This window comes from Antechinus flavipes, chromosome 3 (assembly GCF_016432865.1).
Source record: "Antechinus flavipes isolate AdamAnt ecotype Samford, QLD, Australia chromosome 3, AdamAnt_v2, whole genome shotgun sequence".
Taxonomy (NCBI): domain Eukaryota; kingdom Metazoa; phylum Chordata; class Mammalia; order Dasyuromorphia; family Dasyuridae; genus Antechinus; species Antechinus flavipes.
In genome coordinates this window covers 301,843,118-301,866,289 of record NC_067400.1, presented here as the reverse complement: position 1 = coordinate 301,866,289, position 23,172 = coordinate 301,843,118, and the positions used below count along the sequence as shown (strand labels likewise).

Below are 23,172 nucleotides of genomic sequence, written 5' to 3'. Positions count from 1 at the left end.
CCCCCGCCTTAGAGTTCCTCCCCCTATCTTACCCCTTTCCCTCCCAGTTTCCGTATTCCCTTCCCTTTATCTTATTCCTTCCCTTTTCACTTTTCCCTTCTCACTTTTAAATGAGGTGGGAGAAGTTTCACCATAGATTGAATATGTCTTAAGATTTTTCACTTAAAGCCAATTCTGAAGGCAGTAAGATACCCACTATATTTATCCCCCTCCATTCTTTCTCTCAGATATAATAGGTTTCCTATGCCTCTTCATGAGATGTACTACCCCCACTTTACCCTTTTTCTGGTACAATGTCCTTTCCACATCAGTTTCTAGAACAAGGTATACATGTATTCTTTATACATCTTTATAGTCGAAATATAGTTCCCAAGATTAATCTTTACCTTTTTAGATTTCTCTTGAGTTCTATATTTGTAGATCAAACTTTTTGTTAAGTTCTGGCTTTTTCATCAAAAATAAGTGAAATTCGCTTACTTTGTTGAATGTCCATCTTCTTCCCTGGAAAAAGATGCTCATTCTAGCTGGGTAAGTTATTTTTGGTTGCATACCAAGTTCCTTAGCCTTTCGGAATATCATATTCCAGGCCCTTCGATCTTTTAATGTGGATGCTGCCAGATCCTGGATGATCCTTATTGTGGCTCCTCGATACTTGAATTGGGTTTTTCTAGCCGCTTGCAATATTTTTTCCTTCATCTGAGGGTTCTGGCATTTGGCCACTATATTCCTTGGTGTTTTGCTTTTAGGATCCCTTTCAGTGGGTGATCAATGAATCCTTTCAATGTTTATTTTTTCTTCTGTTCCTATGACTTCTGGGCAATTCTCTTTGAAAATTTCCTGGAAAATAGTGTCCAGGCTCTTTTTTTCATCATGTTTTTCTGGGAGTCCAATGATTCTCAGATTGTCTCTCCTGGATCTGTTTTCCAGGTCTGTAGTCTTCCACAGAAGGTATTTTACATTTTTTTCCACTGTTTGATTTTTTTTGGATTTGCTTGACTGATTCTTCTTGTCTCCTCGAGTCATTCAATTCCACTTGTTCAGTTCTGATTTTCAGTGAAGTATTTTCTTCACTCACTTTTTAAAAATCTTTTTCTAATTGTCCCATTGAGTTCTTTTGTTCTGTGGAATTTTTTTCCATTTCACCAATTTTGTTTTTTAGAGAGCTGTTTTCTGTTTGCAGTTCACTAATCCTATTTTTCAAGGATTTTATTTCTTTATCCACTCTCTCTTTAACTGACTTCTCCAGCTCTTTTGCCAAGCCTCCCATTTTTCTTCTAGCTCCCTTGTGAGAGCCTTTTTAATCACTTCTATGAGGTTCATCTGTGCTGAGGAACAGATGATCTCCTTTTTTGGGGATTCACCTGGGGACTGTCTGTTTTTAGTCTCCTCAGGATTTAGAGTCTGCTCTCTATCTGTATAGAAACTGTCAAGGGTTAAAGTCCTCTTCAGTTTCTTGCTCATTCTGTCTAATAATCAAAGACAAACTAGCAAAGAAAAACAGAAAAAACTGGAGTCTTTCTTTGGGGGAGGGGAGAGGAGCTTCCTCTCCAGACTGTGGGGGGCAGCAGTGAGGCACTAGCAGGCCTGTGTGCGCCTGGGCTCTGAGATCCCAAAGCGTGCTGAGTCACTGTGGGGGGGGGGGGGAATGGGGGAGGGGGCGGCCAGGTCTCGAGAGACTCCGGCTGTTTGGGGTTGTGTTCTTCAACCCTGGTGTTTTTAGCTTCTCTGCTGGGCTGCTGACTTGCTGTTGGAGCAAAGTATCCAAACCTGTAGCGAAGCTCTCCCCGCAGAGACGGCTGGGATCACTCCCCACCCCCTCTCCAGTCTGCTCCTGTGCTCTCACTGCCACTGCCCGCCGCCTGCGCCCGATCTAAAACCGTCCCAGCCCTCTAGTAGAAACAGACCTTTCTTGGCGAATCTCAAGGATGGCTTCTCTTGGTAACTATTTGTGGGTGTTTTTTTTTTTTTTTTCAGTCAAGCATTAATTCAGAGGCTTGTAATGAAATGGATAGTGAGAGAAAGCACGGAGCTTACACAGCTGTGTGCCTCCTCTCCGCCATCTTAACCGGAAGTCCAAGAATTTGTTGTTTCAATGTTGTAATTGTGCTTAGTATAAAAAAAAAAATTGCTTGAGATTTCTAACTTCTTAACCTATTGCACTGAACTGTAAGTAAAAGGAACAGAAAATCTTGGCTATTTTAAAACAGGCAGATGGTTTTTCCTTGGAGCAGGTTTTCAAAGCCTGCTAGAATAAAGGATGATAAAACTTTATCTGATTGAAACTCTGGAAGGAAAAAATGTTTTATTAAGAATTTTTGGATGATTCTGAAAATGTGGGAAATAATTTTACTGTTGCCCATTCAGGCTAGATTTGGTTATCCTTGAATATAAGATCTTAAGAACAATGGCTTGTTAAAGTGGAGTTCTGTTAACTTGCCTGAAAGAGGTCACATGCCACTAATTAGGTAAAGTATGTTACATTGGGTAATTTGTTAATATTATAAGTTATGTTTTAAATCCAGCTCTGCTGGACATGTGGGTTTTATGGAGTCATTTGACTACACTGTAATTTGAATCTTAATAGTTCTCAAGGCGATTTAGGAGAGGCAAAAAAGGAAATTTGCATGTGGAAAAGAGGTTGGATGGGATAGGAAGAAACAATCTTTTGTCTTCAAAGGTGAAGATTAAGCTCACTCCCCTCCCCATGAATCTCTGCTACTTTAGCAATGGAGCATCTAGTTAGAAAGGTTGTAGGGTTGGGAATTGTTTAAGGAAATGAAAGAGGAAAGGTTTTAATGGAAGAATGGAGAAATGTTGAGCAGGGGTGGGGAGTTAGGAGAAATGCCATGTGGAATAGGGGAAGGGTGGAAGGAAGGCTATGTGAAATCCCTTTCCCCCAATCAAGCCTTATATGGAAGGGTGGCCAAGTGCAATCCTTCCCCCCACCCTCTACCCCCCCTCCCCATGCACTAAATGTGTTCCAGCCACTTTCTGCAGAGCTTTGGCTCTAGCAAGTGATTTTATGAGACAGGCCCATTTTTAAGTTAATTGACTGGATATTTGTTTCTTTAGCTACATAATGGTTTCCTCCATTAAGGAATATGGTCATAAATGTCATCTATAATTTGGTAGGGTTATTTCTAAAAGTTTAATTGGTAGTTTAAAGAAACTTTCAGATTCTCTGAGGTTATTTAAAGGGCCTCTAAAAATAATAGTTTTTTTTTTTTTTTTTTTTTTTTTTTTTTTTTTTGTCCTTTTGAAAATGTTTCTGTCATGGACAGTATGCAATTTGGAATTTTTTTCTATGTATTGGGTATTTTAAAGCAAATTGATTTACATAATCAACTTATATATCTATTTGAGTATGAAAAATGTGAACTTATTGGGAGAAATTTCTTATTGTTTTCAATATAAGGTCATGGCCAATACCTGGTTGAGATTTATCTGGAACTTTGGTTAATGGGACTTGTTATTGGAGGGAAAATTTCTTGGGTTTATAGTTAATGCTATTTGGGAGTTTTAAGCCTTTACCCTCTGATGTGCTGAAGGTTAAGTTTTAACTGCTTAAATTGTTATAGTCATATCCTTGAATTTTTTCCTCCTGTGACTGGTTTCTATAATCAGAACAATGGTTAATAGAAATTGTTAAAGCAATTCAATTATGTCATACCTTGCTGTTTCCAATCTGGTTATATTTATTATATTATTATATCCTAAATTATAGATATAATATATATTGTATAATATATGTTATATGTATATATAATATATAAATTATATATATGTGTGTGTATATATATGTATATGTGTGTATATACACACATATACATATATACACACATATATATCATATCCTAAATATTTGGGCAAATAAGTATTTAGTCTGGTCATCTGTTACTGGATAATGTGTCTAAATATTCAAGTTTTTTTTAAAGGTTTCTAATTAATGAGAGGAGAATTAACAGTAGTCTGTGAAACCTAACTGCTGTTTTATTTATTGGGACTATAGCTGACAACCATTTGCTTGTCCTGTGAAGAAAATCTGTTAAGTGCACCCAAAGAAAGAACACTGGGAAACGAATGTGAACTATTTGCATTTTTGTTTTTCTTCCCGGGTTATTTTTACCTTCTGAATCCAATTCTCCCTGTGCAACAAAAGAACTGTTCGGTTCTGCAAACATATATTGTATCTAGGATATACTGCAACATATCTAACATATATAGGACTGCTTGCCATCTAGGGGAGGGGGTGGAGGGAGGGAGGGGAAAAATGGGAACAGAAACGAGTGCAAGGGATAATGTTGTTAAAAAAAAAAAAATTACCCTGGCATGGATTCTGTCAATATAAAGTTATTATTAAATAAAATAAAATAAATTAAATAAATAAATAAATAAATAAATAAAAATAGGAGGGAAAACAGAAAGGGAAAAAAAAAAAAAAACCTGTTAAGCTGCTAGTCAATCTATTTTGGTCTCCCCACAGCTTGTAGCAGTCCTTGTGGACCAGTATTTCTCTCTCAGATTGTTCTAACCTTTATTTGTTAGATTTTTTTTTTTCTAGATTTTAGTCAAATTACAGATATTGACTTGCTTCTGGGAATTAGATCAGCTTTGGTTGTCAGCACGCCACACAACACCCATCCCCATCTCTGGACTGAGCATCTCTGCCCTCTTCAGCAGGAGGCAGTTTTTGAGAGAACATCGTCCCTGCTCCTAGGGTATTTTGGACTGATATGGGTACTTTGGGAATGGCTGATGAATGACTGTTAAATCCTGACTGGGTCATATATTATTGTGTGTTTAAGATTTGGAGTGGAATTTGTTAAAATTGTGTAACTATGTGTAAAAATTATGTTTGAGGGATTTTTAGGAAATCCTACTGTACTAGTCTACTATGTATAGGAATTTTGATTCACTCTTGGGATTTATATGGGTGGTGGTTATTTGATAATTCCTTTCTGTTAAAAAAAAAAAAAAACAGGGAGGAAGAGATAGGAAACTGGGAAAACTGATGGATTTTTCTCAAAATACCTGAAAGAATGGGAACCCCTAGTTTTTATTCATTTTGTCTTAGGCATTTCTGCCCCACCCTTTATCTCACCAATTAAGACTGAATTGGAAATTGTAATTGGCTGAGGCTTATCTTCAATATTTATTGAAGTGAAGAGGTGAATAAAGATTGCGATAGCAAATATGGGCAGTTGCGAAAGGAAGCCAGCTAACAGAGAGAGATGTGAGCTGAGCAAACCGTGGCAATGGCAATCCCAAAAATCTCTCCTCCCCTTCCTTTTCCACTCCCCTGCCTCCACCCACCAAAATCGTCATTTCCTATACAACACATCAGGACTTGCACAAAGAGTGGGCGGGGGCCATTCTTTCTCCAAGCATATATATTAATAGAGTATGGTTCAATTACTATTTAGCCTCATGTGCTTGGGACCTCAGTGCATCAACTCAAGCCTCAGCCCATTACAGGAAATCCTTTAAATAGTCCTTTTTGTTTTTACACCTTGCTTAAATTTCCTGGATTATGATTTGCTGATTATGCTTTAACTTTGAAATGCCTTGTTTCTGTTGGAATTGCCCTGGTAGACTCAGTTTTGGGGATTACTTTTTAGAAATAAACAAGCATCAGACACCTGTCTTGGGACTATCAGTCTCTCTGATCTGCTTCTCTAGTCCTGTAACTCCATTTTCTTAATTAGTATTTCAGTATTCTCAAAGGACCTTGCAGTTTGGTATCCTGCCTCTAAGAGTTTGGGATTTGCCTGCCTTGAGGGTTTAACTGTGCATACTCTGATAGCTCTGCTCAGAAATCTGAATCCTTCCTGTATCCTAGTAGCAGCCCTGTCTGTTACTCTGGGCAGAGACAGGTGGAGCTACTGCAAGCCTCACCCTTCTCTCTTGGAGTGGGTTGCCTCTCTGAATGGATAGTACAACTATCCTGAGCCCTGCTACTCCCTATATAAGCAGAGGCTGAGTTAAATGCACAAATGACTGCAGACCATCTAATTCACAGTGAACTGTCCATCTCAAACTGGATATTCTGGCTGAGATACTCTGGAATTGCAGAGGACCGATCATGCTTGCAACAGGGAGCCTTTGTATTTTTGATTAACTCTGGCATGATCAGGGAGAGACTTGTCTTTATCATAAGTCCTTGCATTTTTCTAGTTTTATTTTGGTTTCACATAGGGTTGATCAAAACTATGGTGCTAAGACCTTCCAGGTACCTAGATGAAGGTAATTCAATTATTTGAATATTCAGAAGAGAGAGTATGTGTAATGTTGTGCCATAGTTCCCTTTTATTGTCATGACTCAGTTTTCCTAAGTTGTCCTGCCTTAGTTTCCCTGAATTGTTCTGCCTCAGTCCTTAACTCTTCTGCTCAATCCTGAAACACCATCCCTCCCTCCTAATCATCATGATCCAGATAAGGGGAAAGACCTTCTATCTCAGACATCATGACCCCAGTCCTTCCCTACTTATCAGAATCTCCAGTGTCTTTCCCCATTCTGTCATTGTTCTTCTTTATCCCAATTTGCCAGAATGTCCAGTGCCTCCCCCTACCCTGTCAGAACCAGATTGATAGTCTGTTCCCACCCTGACTCTGCCCCTGCCTTGGTCTACCCCTGTAGGTGAGCCATGGGGGCAAAATTTTACAAGTCACTTGCTCAGTGATGGTCAATGGCCATTAGTTATTCAGTTTTGGACTGGGCAAAATAGAGCTTTTTTCCTGCTTATCTGCCTTTTGTATCAAATGATACTGGGACTCAAATATGTCATTACTATGAGGGAAGATTTATGTCTTCTTAACTGGAGAACTTACTATTTTTATATATTTTTTTCACATTTTGAATTTAAAATAAGTTGAGGATATTTTTAGCTACTTTTTAGCCAGAGTTACACTAACTTTTCAGTCCTGAATTGCTTGTACAATGAAGACCTTACTTTTACAGTCAGCTAAAATACTTGTCTGGGGAACTGTGGCCTGCAGTAGATAGACTGCCAATTCTGGAGTCAGGAAGACCTGAGTTCAAATCTGACCTCAGAAATTTATTAGCCATGTGATCTTGGATAAGTCTTTTAACCCTATTTGCCTCAGTTTCCTTATATATAAAATGACTTAGAGAAGGAAATGGAAAAAACACTTCAGTATCTTTGCTAAGAAATACCCCAAATGGCATCACAAAGATTCAAACAGGACTGAAAACAAAATAAAACAAACAAAACAACAACAACAACAACAACAACAACAACAACAACAACAACAAAAACCATCAACAAAAATAATAGTGGTTTGAAATGCAAATAGAAAGGGAAGCACTAGAAATTCATACAGGGCACATGGTTACCTAAAGCAAGTGTTAACATGCCTGTTATCTATTATCTATTGTATTTTTAATTATTTTGTTAATATTTCCCCAGTGATATTTTATTCTGCTTCTGTACTTATGAGAGGGCGAAAATGAACTTGAATGAATTTCATTAAAGCACAAGAACTCTGATTTTTTTTATTTTAGCATCAACAAATGAGTTATTTCAATACTCTTGTAAACCTTACAAAATCATAGAATACCTTGTTGAGTAGCAGTAAATAACTTTGTTCTACTCATATTCATCTCATCTTTGAATAACTTCAGAATTTTCAAGTCAAATTCTATTTTTATGAAATCTTACTCATTTTCATATTTATTGATATTCTTTTATGAAATTATAGCTAAAGAATACTTAAAAAGAATTTTCTTGCTTATTTGAAATTCATGTAAGTACTAACAGTTTTAAACAATATACATAGTAATAAAATACTTTTAGTTGTTATTTTCCTTCAGATTTTTGTTTGAGACAGGGAAAGATAATGGGGAATGTTGGAGGGGATGTGGGAAAACAGGGACAATGATACATTGTTGGTGGAATTGTGAGCACATCCAGCCATTCTGGAGAGCAATTTGGAACTATGCTCAAAAAGCTATCAAATTGTGCATACCCTTTGATCCAGCAGTGTTTCTACTGGGCTTATACCCCAAAGAGATACTAAAGAAAGGAAAGGGACCTGTATGTGCCAAAATGTTTGTGGCAGCCCTGTTTGTAGTGGCTAGAAACTGGAAATTGAATGGATGCCCATTGATTGGAGAATGGCTGGGTAAATTGTGGTATATGAATGTTATGGAATATTATTGTTCTGTAAGAAATGACCAGCAGGATGAATACAGAGAGACTTGGAGAGACTTACATGAACTGATGCTAAGTGAAATGAGCAGAACCAGGAGATCATTATATACCTCAACGAAGTGGATCTCTTCGATAAAGAGAGCTTTAATTGATCAAAGATGGACAGAAGCAGCTACACCCAGAGAAAGAACACTGGGAAATGAATATAAACTGCTTGCATTTTTGTTTTTCTTCCCAGGTTATTTATACCTTCTGAATTCAATTCTCTCTGTGCAACAAGAAAACTGTTCGGTTCTGCACACATATATTGTATCTAGGATATACTGCAACCCATTCAACATGTAAAGGACTTCTTGCCATCTGGGGGAAGGGGTGGAGGGAGGGAGGGAAAATCGGAACAGAAGTGAATGCAAGGGATAATGCTGTAAAAAATTACCCTGGCATGCGTTCTATCAATAAAAAGGTATTTTAAAAAAAACAGATTTTTGTTTCAATTCTCAAAATATATCCTAAGAGTAGATTTGTCATCATACAGACATGTATTTCTAATAACTAAGAACTTTTTAGAATTCCGAAGATGTTACTAAATTGGTCAAAAATAGATTGAATTCCAATATAATTAGCCAATGATAGGATTACCTATTTGGCTCTTCAAAATTTGCAAAATACTTTATAAAACTTATCTCACTTTATTCTCACAACAATGCTGGGGAATAAGTACTGTTTTTATAGCTATTTTAAAATGAGGAAACTGGATCACAGAAAGTTACATATCTTGTCTAAACTCATATGACAGTATCTATGTCTGGATTTGAACTCAGGCCTTTTTAACTCCAGCTCCCTCACTTTACTCCTTCTATCATCTAGGTAGTTATCCCCTGCAAAGATTAGGCATTAGTGCTTTGAGTTTGGTACACAATCAATTCACAGTTTCTGATTTGACTGAATCAAATTCCTTTCCTGCAAAATGTTAAACTGACTCCAAAGGACTCTACTACAATAAATGCCTATTTATGGTGTCTACAAATAATATTGTCATGGATAATTCTTGAAGATATCTGCCCTTTCAGTGTAGATATCACTGGTTACAAAACATTGTTCATGGCCATATTAAATTAAATCACTTTGGATGCAAGGACTCAGATGGCATTTACATAAGACTGTTGCACATGCTTTGTCAGCATAGGATTATATTGAAAAGATTTGGAAATTAACCTTTATTAAAACTATCAATTTTTTTCATTGTGACTCACAAATGGTTACCCACCTTTTACTAAAAATCGAGTCAGCTCAGTTGGTTCTTCTGTTAGACACGGGCTAAAGCATTGTTCTTGTACTTTAGACTGATAATCCTGATTGTTTTCATCTAACAGCTCAATACATTGGCTTATTTTTAAATGATCATGAAAAACAACTCAGCACATTACATATGAAAAGCTGATTTTTTTTTAATGTTCTTTAGCACTATGTTCCTTTCTGACAATCTCATCAATAAGTGCAAGATATGAGGGAATTTTGTTAGTTTCATCTGACATTATAACAGAAGAAATATTAATTTAAGAAAATGCTCTATATGGCCTATATACTAGCCAATTATACTTTTTAATAATGATTAGATATAAAAATCCTTTTTTATTCAATTTTATTTCTAAAAACACACAATCTAGTCAAATAAAAATTGTTCTAACCTATTCTATTACAGACCAAATTATAAGTTGGAATGTTCAATGATTTGAAATAGAAATTACACTGGATTAAACAAAGCAAGAAAGTCTATTTCTAAAGGTCATTTGTTGAATTACTAGACACTTGAACCTTGTGTCATTAACTTTATGTGAGTTTTTAACCAAGGAATTTAAGGTATTGACAATATGATTGAGGGATTCGTTGTAATTTACTTTGTTGCATTATTTTTTTCTTAATGAAGAATAAATAGTTTAAGATGGATGGAAGGTATAATAAAATTGAATTAAAATGTAAATCATAACTATACTATTTTAATAAACTATATGTAGGATCATATTCACTACATGCATCAAACTTAGTTGTTTATATGAGTTACAGATTTTCCCAGGAGAGCAAACAGGGAGGAAGCAACATTACCATTGGAGAAGTAATGCCATACACTTTGGTTTTGAATATAAGCTTTCTGAATATTTTATGGCATCTATATAATATAATGATGAGTTTATTGCATAATACCACAACCTATGCTTCAAAAATTAAAACACAATATAACATTTTGTTTTCATGTTTTAAGATATTAGTTGATTACACATATAAACGAGCCTATTAAAATTGTATCAAATTCAGTATAACAAAATCAGAATGTTCAAAATGTATGTCATCTCTCTCTATCACTATCATCCCTTCTTTTTCCCAAATATCATGCATTTGCATAAAAAAATAACACCATACTTACATTCATACACTTTTGTAACTTTGGAGTAATATGATAAAGTTCATTATCCATCAACCTCAAATTTTATTAATTGCTCATTGATTCTACTTCCATAATATTTCTTATGTTTGTCCTCTTTTTTCCATTCACCCAATTACCATCCCTGTGACCTAATTATATTTTGCCTAAACAATTGCAGTATCCTTCTTCCTCAAACTCATCAATATATAAAAGCCACCAACCTGAATCATTCTTAAAGCACAGGCTTTACCATGTTATCCTCCTCAAGAAGTTTTAGTGATTCCTTAATGTTTCTGCGATTTAAAAAATGTTCTCAAACTTAAAGCCTTTCATGAACTCCTTCCTCCCACAATAGAATATAATGTCTTTGAAAGAAATTAAAAACATGAAGACAAAAAGAAGAGGGAAAAAGTCTTCTTTAAAATATATATGGTTTTATGAGAAAACCAGCAAAGAAACTGAGATAATATTTGAACAAAATATAAAATAAACCAACAAAAATCAATGGTATTTCTTTAAAACACTATCTGAATTCCAGAGGGGAATAATGGAATATAAAGACCAATTCAATATATCTAAAAAATTGCATAAAATCTCAAAGAGTCAATTTACCAGGGAACTCTGAAAGCCAATATACATGCAATTAAAAAGCACTCCTTAAAAAACAAACAACCCCCCCCCAAAAAAAAATAACAAAAAAAAAAAAAAACTAGTGTTCATGGATGGATCATGTCAGTATAAGAAAAATGACAATACTAACTCAATTAATTTATAAATTTAATGCTCTACCAGAAAATCTACCAAAAAAAAAAAAAAAACTATTATACTGACTTAGAAAAATAAATAATAAAACTTACCTAGATGAACAAAAGATAGAACACAGTGAGAGATTTTTTTCTTTTTTTCTTTTTAGAATGTATATTATTTTTTTAAAAAACAGGCAAGAAAAAAGAAATACAAAGTAAAAGAGAACATTGGTTTGTGCCCAGCAGAACAAGCAGGTGGGAGCTCAAGCTTTAGGAACCAAGGCCAAACTCAAAGGCTCTCCAGAAAGTTGTCCAGCACCAGGAAAGAGATTAAAGGATTTGGACTTTAATCTGTGGCTGCAATTGTGGTGATTACTGAACTGAAACAAAGGCTTCCTCCAGAGATCCCAAGAAAACCCCAAAGAGGATATTACATTCTAGAGAAGAATATTACAGATGTCCATCAAATTGAAAATATGGCTAAATACATTTTGGTGTATTGTGGAATGGAATACTATTATTATGCTGTCATTATGATGGGGGGACACTTTGAGAGAAATTGGGAAGACATATGAACTGAGACAGAGTGGGATGAGCAGAACCAGGAGAACAATTCATTTAATAAAAAGAACATTGTAATCACAAATCACTTTGAAATACTTGGGATTTCCCAATGCAGTAAACTTGCCGCCATGCTAATGAAGGCTGGATTGTTGATCAAACTAGCCATGTCAAAGCTTAGTCCTGTACCCGTAGGACTGGCCACCTCCCTTAATTTCTGTTCTGCTATTTTCAAATTAGACTTATAAGAATCGTTTTCTGGGTCAAGATCCAGTGCTTTCTGATAACTTGTAATTGCTTCTTCATATTTATTCATAGCAGTAAGGGCTAGCCCCATTCTCCCATAGGCTTTGCTGTACTTGGAATCGATTTCTATTGCTCTCTCACAATCCTTTATTGCATCCGAGTAGTGACCTAGTTTGCTTTGGGCAGCAGCCCTGTTGCAATAATAAACTGCATTATTTGGGTCCAGTTCTATGGCCTGTGTATAGCAATCCACTGCAGCACCATAGTTTTCTTCCTTCATGTGGTTATTACCTTCATCCTTCAATTGATCTGCTTTCCCCACATCTTCAGGCAAAGAATTTGAGAATGGCAAAATGTCATTCTTACAGAAGGAGTTTGTGAACATTTCTGTCAGCAGCTGTGATACAGCAAGGTGAGTATCTTCTGGGCTGATCTTGAAAACTGTCTCTAAGCACTGAATTGCAACTTCCAAGCTTTCTTGTTCATCTGAAGTATAAGTATCTATCTGGCTATCTATCTCACCCAAAATGTGGTGAGCTTTTTCTTCTCAAAACACAGCCAGGTGATAAAAGTTCAGATGTTTTACTGCCTCCAATATAGCCCGGTTAGCTTAGAGGTCTATCTCTCTGCTTGGTTCCAAGAGCTCCCTCTGAATGTCACCAAATCCAAGGGTTTTGTCTTTCAGCCTCTGCCTCTGCTTTCTTCTGCCTCCAACCAGCACAGAGATGGAATGAATCTCTTGTTTCCTTTACTTGGGGCTCGGCTAGCTTTCTGGTGAGTCTTTCAGACCAGCTTGGTCTCAGTGGGGGGCGTGCAGGAGCCCAGCCACCTACCACAGTGGTGTGAGATGAAGATGAATCTGGTTGTCCACTGAACTCTCGACTCGTAGCTTCTTCCTCTGAAAACTTTTCTTCTGCCACCAGCCAGCCAAGCGGAAAATATTCTCTCTTGCCTCGGAGAGAGGGCTTCTGGTGTAATTCCGCTGAAATCTGTCAAAGTGCTCTCTGTCTGCACCAGAGTTGCTCCTCTCCAGTCCAGCTGAACTCTCTTCTGCGACCAGCCAGCCAAAATCTATAGCAGCAAATTGCCAGATCAAGAAAACTTTCTCTCTCTCTCTCTCGCTCTAGCTCTCGCTCTCTCTCACATAAATATATAATTTATATACATAAACTCTTTAAATTCTGCTCTTTAGCTTGCCTTACTATTACTTAACTTCCCCCCCACCCGCCCATAGAGCCTTCCCTTATCTTCTTCCCTCCCCCTTTGCTTCCCATCTACCCATCCTTTCCCCCTTATTCCTTTACAGATTTCGGAGGGCGCTATACTCTTCGTGGTATATATGTATCTTATCTACTTAGTCCATTCTTTTTTTTTAAATTATAGCTTTTTTATTGAGAGAACATATACATGGGTAATTTTTTACAACATTGTCCCTTGCACTCACTTCTGTTCCAACTCTTCCTACTTAGCCCATTCTTGATGTAAATACAGTTGCAGAACTACATGCCTTTCTCTCCATTCTAATGCTTCTGTATCTATTTTTTCTCTGCACCTCATTTGTGTAACATAATTAGTTTTTATCTTTACTCTGCTCCAATCTTTCTTCTGATCTGCCCTGTTGTTGATGTCAATCTTAAATATATGGTTTACATTTCCCATGTAAAAAAAAAAAAAAAAAAGAAAAAGAAAAAGAAAGAAAGAAACAATTTGTCCATGTTGAGTTCCTTGAAGCTGATCTTTGATATTGGCTCTTTCATGTTAAATTTTCTATTAAGTTGGGTTTGATTGATAGTACTGAAAATCTGATAGTTCCTTGAATGTCTATTTTTTTCTCATTCAATATTATGGATAATTTTGTTGGATATGATATTTTTAGCTATACTCTAGTTTGTTTCTTTTTTAATTGTCCTCAGATATAATTCCAGAATGTGCAGTTTTTTGGGGGGGGTTTTGGCTGCTACTAAGTCCTATGTAATTCTAGCTCCCATGTATTTGAGGGTTTTTTTTCTTGTTTTTTATAAAATTTTCTCTTTGATCTGGGGGTTTCGAAATTTGGCAATAATATTTCTTAGTGTTTTCTACAAAACGTCGGGGGAGAGATGGGGTGATCGGTGAATTTTTTTTTTCTATTTTGATTTTCCCCTCATTGTCTATCCAGGACAATTTTCTTGGATTATTTCTTGCATTATTGTGTCAAGGTTCTTTTTTATGGTCACATCTTTCAGGTAGTCCAATTATTTTTATATTTTCTCTTCCTGAACTATTCTGCAGATCTATTGTTTTTATTATGAGATGTTTCATATTCTCTTCTATTTTTTCATTCTTTATGATCTGTTGTGTTATTTCTTAGTTTCTCATGCATCCCATTATCCAATTCTAATTTTCAAAGACTCTGTATTTCTTTTTTCTAGTTATTTTTTTTCATAATCATCTTCATGTTTTTCGTGGATAGTTTTTATTTTTTAAGTTTTTCCTTAATGTCTCTCACTTCATTTTTACATTCTTTTCTGAGTTCTATAAATTCTCTCTGGAACCATTCATTTCACATTACTCTTTGGAGTAGAATTTTTTTTACTTCTCTGTCCTCCTCAGAACATGAATCCCAGTCTTCCCTATTTCTATAAGTTTCTACAATTGGGTTATTTCTTCTTTGCAGGTTTTTTTTTTTTTTTTTTTTTTTTTTTTTAATAAGAGGTATTTGTGTAAGCACCTCTAATCCTGGGGTGAGAGGATGGTACTTTTGGCTCCACTTTGAAACTCCCCTCTGACTTGGAACCCCAAACCAAGAGCCTTCCCCTCTATCAAGTGTCCACAACCACCAGCACCCCTGCCCCACTGCCCCTGCAGTCACAGGTGTGCTGGTTCTTTCTAACCCAGGATGGCATCTCAGTAGCACAGCTAGGCCTAGCATTCCTAATCAGCTGAGGTTCTCATTGTCTTTTGGGACTCAGATTCAGCTGACTGGCCGACTGATTTACTGACAGATGTACTGTCCAGGAGATGAAAGTCTCTGTGGTTCTTGGGAAGGCTCCAGTAATACCCAGATAGCCCCTGGGGCTCCTACTTGGTGTTTCTATGGAGATAGCCTGGAGCTGTTTGCTACACATGTTTTTTAATTATAGCTTTTTTATTGACAGAACATATGCATGGGTAATTTTTTACAACACTGTCCCTTGCACTCACTTATGTTCCTCCCCAGCTGGGGGGTCTTTCTTAGCACCTTTTCCAGTTGTTGTTTTTTTTTTTTTCAAGAGGATCCCTATTCTGCCACAAATCTTAATTTTTCACCACTCCATGTTTGCCCTGAGATGCAAATTTATATTTTATCTACCATGTGATAAATGCTTTTTGTAAACAAATATAATTCATGTTATCTTCACATCAACCCTGAAAGATAGGTAATTTTATTATTCCCATTTTACAGTTGAAGAAACTAAAGGCAAAGTTCAAGTGACTTGCCCAGAGTCACATAGCTAGTGTGGATTAAAATAATTTTGAATTAACTCTGAATTAACTTAGGGCAACACCACCAGCTACGTCTGTTGTGTCATAATGTCTTTCATATATTAGGCTGGAAATGGAAAAAAAAAAATATATATATATATATAATGAATGGAATGGAATATTATGGGACCATAAAAAAAGAAAAACCAGGAGAATTACAGTAACAGAAAACAATGAGCAGAACCAAAGAACAATTTATTACATGAATACAATAATAGAACAACAACAACCACCAAAAAAAAAAACCCTTTAAAAGACAAGAACACTGATCAATATTTTTTTTTAACTTTTTAAGTAATATTTTATTTTTCTAAATACATGCAAGAGTAGTTTTCAATATTTATATTTATAAAATCTTGTCTTCCAAAATTTTCTTTTTTCCTGTCAGAGCCTCCCATATAAGCAATCCAATATAAGACAAACATGTGCAATTTTTCTAAACGTGTTTCCATATTTCTCATGCTGCATAAGAAAATTATATCAAAAGGGAAAAGATGAAAAAAGACAAGCAAACAATGCTATAATAACAAAAAACCCCATCAATAAGGCATTAGTGTCCCAGTTTTCCCACATCCCCTCCAACATTCATCATTATTTTTTCCTGTCATTTTAGCCAATCTGAGACGTATGAGTAGTACTCAGAATTATCTCAATTTGCATTTTTCCAATCCATAGTGATTTAAAGCATTTTTTTTCATATGACTAGAAATGGCTTTAATTTTTTTCATCTGAAAATTGTTTGCTCACATCCTTTAACAATTTATTGATTGGGGAATGGCTTGTATTCTTACAAATTTGAGTCAGTTCTCTATATATTTTAGAAATGAGGCCTTTATTTGAAATACTAGCTGAAAAAAAATTCTCAGCTTTGTGTTTCCCTTCTAATCTTGGCTGTGTTGGTTTTGTTTTTTCAAAAACTTTTAATTTAATATAATCAAAATTATCCATTTTCCATTTCATAATCTTCTCTAGTTCCCACAGCTCATACTTCTTGACCGTGAAGTTATGAATTATCAGTAGAGTATAATATATGATTTTTTTTTTTTTTGCTGAGGCAGTTGGAGTTAAGGGACTTGCCCAGGGTCAACTAGAAGTGTTAAGTGTCTGATGCCAGATTTGAACTCAGATCCTCCTAACTTCAGGGCTGGTGCTCTATCCACTGCATCATTTAGCTGCCCCAGTAATATATGATTTTTCAGACAAAGGCAATATGTGGGTTTCTTTCTTTCTTTCTTTCTTTCTTTCTTTCTTTCTTTCTTTCTTTCTTTCTTTCTTTCTTTCTTTCTTTTTTTCTTTTAACAATATCTCTTTACTACCAGGGAGGACTTATTGGGGGATAGAGAGGAAATTCTTTTTGGAGGAGGAGATAAATTATAGTAATAACAAAAATGGAAGAAAAAGAATGTCAATGAAACATTAATAAAATACAAAGAAGAGAAATATTCAGAAAGGGATATAAACCAGGAGGGCAATTTTGTTACTTTTCTGTTAAATTAAATGCACATTTTAAAAAACTATATGTAAAAACTCATCGTTTAATTTATTTTTTCTCCTTTGTATATTAAAATATTCCCCTTATTAATATTTGAAAAATTCCTAACAAAACTTATTTTTTTCTTTTAAAAAGGACAGACACATTTCCACACAATTGTTGGAATTCTAAATTGATCCAACAGTTCTAAAAAGCAATTTAGAATTATAGTGTAATAATACTTGTCAGTATGTATTCTCAAATAATTTGGAGGAGGCTCCTTTATGAAAATGGAACCTAAAGATTTGTTCAGAGCCAGTTAAATGTCACAGATAGAGCACCAGCCCCAAAGTCGAGGACCTAAATTCAAGTCTGGCTTCAGACGCTCAACACTTACTTACTGGCTGTTGCCCTTAACTGCCAAACCAAAAAAAAAAAATTGTTCTGGGGATTTTGTCTCCTTCCATAAAATTCCTTGTTACTATATAAATCTTTGATATAAAAAGATTAGAACCAGTTGAATCCAAAAGCTACTGAATTTGACCTTAAATTCCTGCCCTCATAACTACCACAATAAAATGGTTGATCTTTATTTGACATTTTTGCTAAAGACAAATAAATCCCCTTGTATTCCTTTGAAAGTTTTGTCAAATCATAATTGTATTTTAGTAATACAATTAATTATCAATACCGATATAAAATATTTTAAATTTTCTCTGAATATAAAATCACATAGGATATTATTCCTATCATTCTAATCTAGTTACTGACTTTACTATGTTAAAATTTGAGTTGACTCTTTACTGGAATAGTTTGTAATTACCAAAATAACATTAAATTTGTATGAGTAATCTTTTATGAGCACAAGGTTATTTTCCTTTATATAGAATGATTTCAATTGTTCCCTGAAGGACCAAAAGTTCAAGATTAAAAATAATTATAATAATAAGCTTTTCCTCTTTATTTGAAAGTTTGATTATGGAATGGGGTTAAAAAAAATCTGTTCTGTTCATCCTCTGGAGGAAAAATGATCAGTTCTTATGCTATAAATTGCTCTTATCCTCAAATTAGCCATGCATTTGTCTATTTGCATGTTATATCCCTCCTGTACATTATAAACTCGAGTAGGGCAATTAAAAAATGTTTTTTGACTTGCACATCTTAAGTGCTAAACAAATGCTTATTATCACCTAGTCTTAATGTATTTAAGCCCAGCCAGTCTAACTGATCTAATACTCTTGAGTTTGACTCAACTGAAAATACGTTGGTTATTGGGGATGTTATAACTTTTCTATTTGATTTAAAAATGCTATATCTAATCCCTAAATGGGGGGGATACATTACATATAATGTTTATTTAGGGTAATCATACAAGATTTTGATTAATATCAAATAGAAAATAGTATTTCATTTCTATCCAGTATAGATGTGACTGTCTTAGTCTCTAGATGATGACTAATAATAAATAATAAATAAATAATAAAACTTAATCTTTTTTTAAAAAAGATGAAAGATAAATATATTCTGAAGAGTGACATAGAGATCTCACATATTCATTACACATCTCTTTGATCCAGGTTTGTACAATTCTGAAAAGTAGAATAAATTTTAGGGATTATCCAGTGAAGACATGCTTGAAGGATGAATCATTCCTGCTAAAAAAAAAAAAAAAAAAAAAAGAATGGAAAGCTCATTCCATCAAGAAGTCCATTCCATTATTGACAACTCGAACTTCTAGGAAGCTGCTCCTTGTTTTTAGTCAAAATCTGCTTCCATATAAATTCTATCCATTTGTCCCAGTTCACAGCATAATCAGATGAAATATCCTGTAACGTAACAGCCCTTTAAATATCTGAACATTCTAGTCATTCAATGCCATTGTCTCCAGGCAAATATGTCTATATCCTTTTACATATATTCAAAACATAGACTCACACACATGTATAGACACACATATCCATAAATACATAGATATATACACATACATTTATATATAAAGAGAGAGAGAAGAGAGGAGGGAAAGAGGGAGAGATGGAAAAAAAGGAGGGAAAAAGAAAAAGAGAGACAGACAGAGAGAGAGAAGAAAGCATTTAGGGTAGAGGATTTTTTGCATTTAATTGTATTCCCTACAGTGTATGAAATATACAGCTTTATAAATACTGATTAATTAATTGATTAAAAACAATGGGTGATAAAACATTTATACAATCAAGAAATAAGCACCTCCTTTGTGTTAGGAGTACAAATACAAAGAATGAAATAGTCTCCTCCTACAAGTAATTTGCTGTTAATATAGAAGATAAGTACATATAATTGTAGGTATAGCTAAATTTAAAACAGAAGAAATGCAAACACAAAAGAATTGCAAACAAAGGATTTTTGAAAGGGAAGCAACTAGTATTTGGGGGTGGATAAAAAAAAAAGACCATGTAGAGAGAGGATGGATTTTAAGTTACTTCTTTAAAAAAGAGAGAATCCAAGGAGGGTGGGGAGAAAAAGGAGAACAATGGTATGAGGCAGGAGATGAAAAAAAAAAAAGCACACAAAAAAAGACCAGTATGGCTAGATGACAGATAAAGAATAGTGACCAGAAAAGCTAGAATTAAAGATCAATTGTATGGATTTTAAAAGCTAAATACAGGAGCTATATTTTTATTCTAATGGCCAAAAGAAGCCACTGGAGTATATTGAGGAGGATCTGTATTTAAGGATAATTACTTTGGTGGCAATGTATAGAATGAATTAAAGTGGAAGAGCCTTGAGGTAGAAACTTCTAAAGCTGGAAGATAGGTTATCGGGGGCTAAAGAAAAGTCTTTGCTTTATGGGTGAAAGGAAGGAGTCAGAGGTTAAAAAAAAAAAAACTTCATGGTGGTAGAAGCGTTTTATGAATTGAAGATAAAACAAAGGTTATGAAATAAAACAAAAGACTGAAAGAATGGCAGTGTCTTCTTTACCAAGTAGAAGTTTTGAAAATGATTTGGGTTGGGAAATAACAATTCAATGTCAGAAATACTGAGTTTGAGATATTTTTCGACAGCTAATTGAAATATTCAGTAGAAACTTGGTGACACAGGATTGTAGTTTGGCACAGGAAGACTGGGGATCAATTTAAAGAAGTTGGTGTTAACTACTTGATGATATTTAGGACCTTAAGAGCTGATGAAATTGCTGAAATCTAGAGATACAAGAGGTAGCTGGGTACCACAGTGAATAGAACATCAGTCAAGATGACTGAGTTCAAATGGGACTCAAACATTGTCTAGCTGTGTGTTTCATCATCTGTAAAATAAGAGAAGGATATGGATAGAAAAGAAAACCCCAAATGGGCAAAGAGTTAGACACAAGAGAACAGCAAAGAGATAAGGACCTAGAACAGGACCCTGGAGAATACCTACATTCAGAGTGTGATAAATGAGCAAAGAAGATTAAGGGGGTGGATAGACAGAAAAACCGGGGTAGAATATTGTCAACAAAACAAATCTAGGAGAGAGTAATTAGGAAGAGGAGGGAAATCAACAAGGCCAAATACAGCAGTCAAGTAGAGAAAGAAGGATGAAGACAGAAAGAGGATAATCAAATTTGGCAAGAGACTACTAGTAACTTTTAGAGAAAGAAGTTTCAGTTGAGTGATGAAGTGAGAAGCTAGATTGAAAAAGGTTGAAGAATAAGGGAAAGGAGAAGCAGGACAAGTGTAAAAACTTTTTTCAAGTATTCCTAAGAAAGGGGTTAGACGAGAAAGGAGAAGATCAAGGATACATACAAATGGTTTAACATGGCAAAGAATAAAGGCCACTTCCTTGTCATAGACTGAGGAAAGGGATAAAGTAGGAGACAATGTCAAAAGATTTTAAGATAAAGAGAAAGGAAGGGGGAGCTCAGTTTGAAGAATCTTGCTTTTCATAGTAAAATAAGAGATATTGTCCCCACCTATGCCAGAGAGAATAGAAAGAAAAGTGGCAGGTTTGAGGAGAGAAAGAAAATATTTAACCTTCCGAGTTATTTGCAATATTACAATTTTGCCTGAGTGACATTTTCAATGACAACTGATGTTGTGTTTTAAATCATTTTTCCATGACATAGCTCTCAGATAATAATCTATTTTATTGGAAAATTTTTGATCTGCAAGAGCAGTCTAGTCTCTTTTGTTCTGTGGCTGAAACCAAGATCATCGTATCTAAAAGGTACATGAGATATTATGTCTAAATTCTATAAAAACTAAAATTCTTATGCTAAATTGTTTTAATTTTTTAACAAATATAGTTCAACTCAACAGATTTGATAAAATGTGTTTTATGAATTTTTAAAAAATCTTTAGTAAAAATTTCTGAATATATATCTATATATATGTGAGAAAACATGGGCAAAAATAAATGCAATGTTTACTTAAGGATATAGTCATGTTAATATAAATCTTTTATTTCATAAATTGAATTAAATTCAATTTCTTGAAAAGATGGAGTTTTTGAAATTTTATCACATATTCACTTATACTTATAAATGTTTAGCCCAAAGTATCTATCAAACAGACTATGTTATAGTCAGAGTACCATTCACATAATAAGTACTTAGTAAATATTTATTGAATTTAATTAAAAGACCCAAATCTAGTTTGGACTGATTGATTCACTTGGCTAAGACTTGGGTGGAGAAGAAAGAAAAATAGATTTTGAGTCATAAGACTTAGGTTGGAATCTTGGCTTTCTCCTATGCTACCTTTGTGATTTGTGGTAAGTCAGTTAGCCTTCTCCAAGCTTCAATTTCCTCATTCATTAGTTATGTCGAGTTGAAATAAAAATGGGGGTCACTAAACTATACATAAGGATCCCTGTGTGTCATAATATTGACTTAGAAAATTACATATAAACAGCATCCCTTATTTATTTAATATTTCTATTTCCCATATTTATTTAATTAATATTAATATTTATTTCATTAAATATTTCCCAGTTACATTTTAACCTGGTTAAGTCAGGAGGAGCCCTCTGGACCATGAGTTTGACATCTCTGCACAAGACTATTCCTATATTTCTAGCTCTAAATCAAGAAGAAACAAGTAGTAAGTGACGTAGAGGTAGGATTTGAACCCAAGTCCTGTGACTCCAAATCCATTGTTCTTGCTCAATACTACCTTTATTCTATTTTATTTGACTACTCCATTAATTAATATATTTTGCCATCTTCTTACTTATTACTTTCCTTCAGGAGACTAAGTGGCAGACAGTAAAATCTACTAGTATCCAAAATTGTGACACTGCTAGAAGACATAGGTCTTAAACTTGCTGTTTTTAACTACATATGATATATATATATATATTGTGTGTGTGTGTGTGTGTAGATATCTATATATATGTGTGTGTAGATATCTATATATAGATATAGATATAGATATAGATATAGATATAGATAGATAGATAGATATAACATGCATAGGGCGCTAGTGGACAAGAACTTGGGTCTAGAAGACTCACCTTTCTGAATTCAAATCTGGCTTCAGACACTTCTTAGCTGTGTGATCCTGGATAAGTCACTTAACCTTTTTTGCCTCAGTTTCCTCATCTGTAAAATGAGCTGGAGAGGCAAACTACTCCAATATCTTTGCCAAGAAAACCTAAAATAGGGTCATGAAGAAGCAGACATGACTAAAATTATTCAGCAACAACAGCAGTGTATAAGTATATATATATATATATATATATATATATATATATATGTAAATATATGAATATGTTATCTCTAAATGTACTTATATAAATATAATAACTTACCGATATGCATAGTGGTTTAGGTTTTATAAAGCATTTGCCTCACAGCATACTTTGAAGTAGATATATCTAGAGAAGAAAATTGGAACAGAGTGAAGTTACATAATTGGGCAAAGTATAAGTACTAGTTCTGATAAGTAGCAGAACTAGAATTCTAACAGACCTGAAGTTGCAGGCAGTGTGGGAAATTGGGTAGAATGTTGTTGGACTTACATCCAAGAAGACAAAGATCATGACTTAACTTTCTTCCAGTGAACTCCATAAGTTCATATTGGTTTCTCTAATGTC

At 34.7% G+C, this 23,172-nt stretch overlaps 1 protein-coding gene across 1 annotated transcript; it reads right to left on the bottom strand.

Annotated features, from left to right (window-relative positions):
- Positions 1-11,985: 11,985 nt before the first annotated feature.
- LOC127557188 (small glutamine-rich tetratricopeptide repeat-containing protein beta-like) lies at positions 11,986-15,253 on the bottom strand. The gene is made up of 2 exons (XM_051990608.1): positions 15,109-15,253; positions 11,986-12,689 (listed from the first exon to the last, which is right to left on the bottom strand). The coding sequence occupies exons 1-2, from the start codon at positions 15,251-15,253 to the stop codon at positions 11,986-11,988; spliced, it is 849 nt and encodes a 282-aa protein (XP_051846568.1).
- Positions 15,254-23,172: the final 7,919 nt, after the last annotated feature.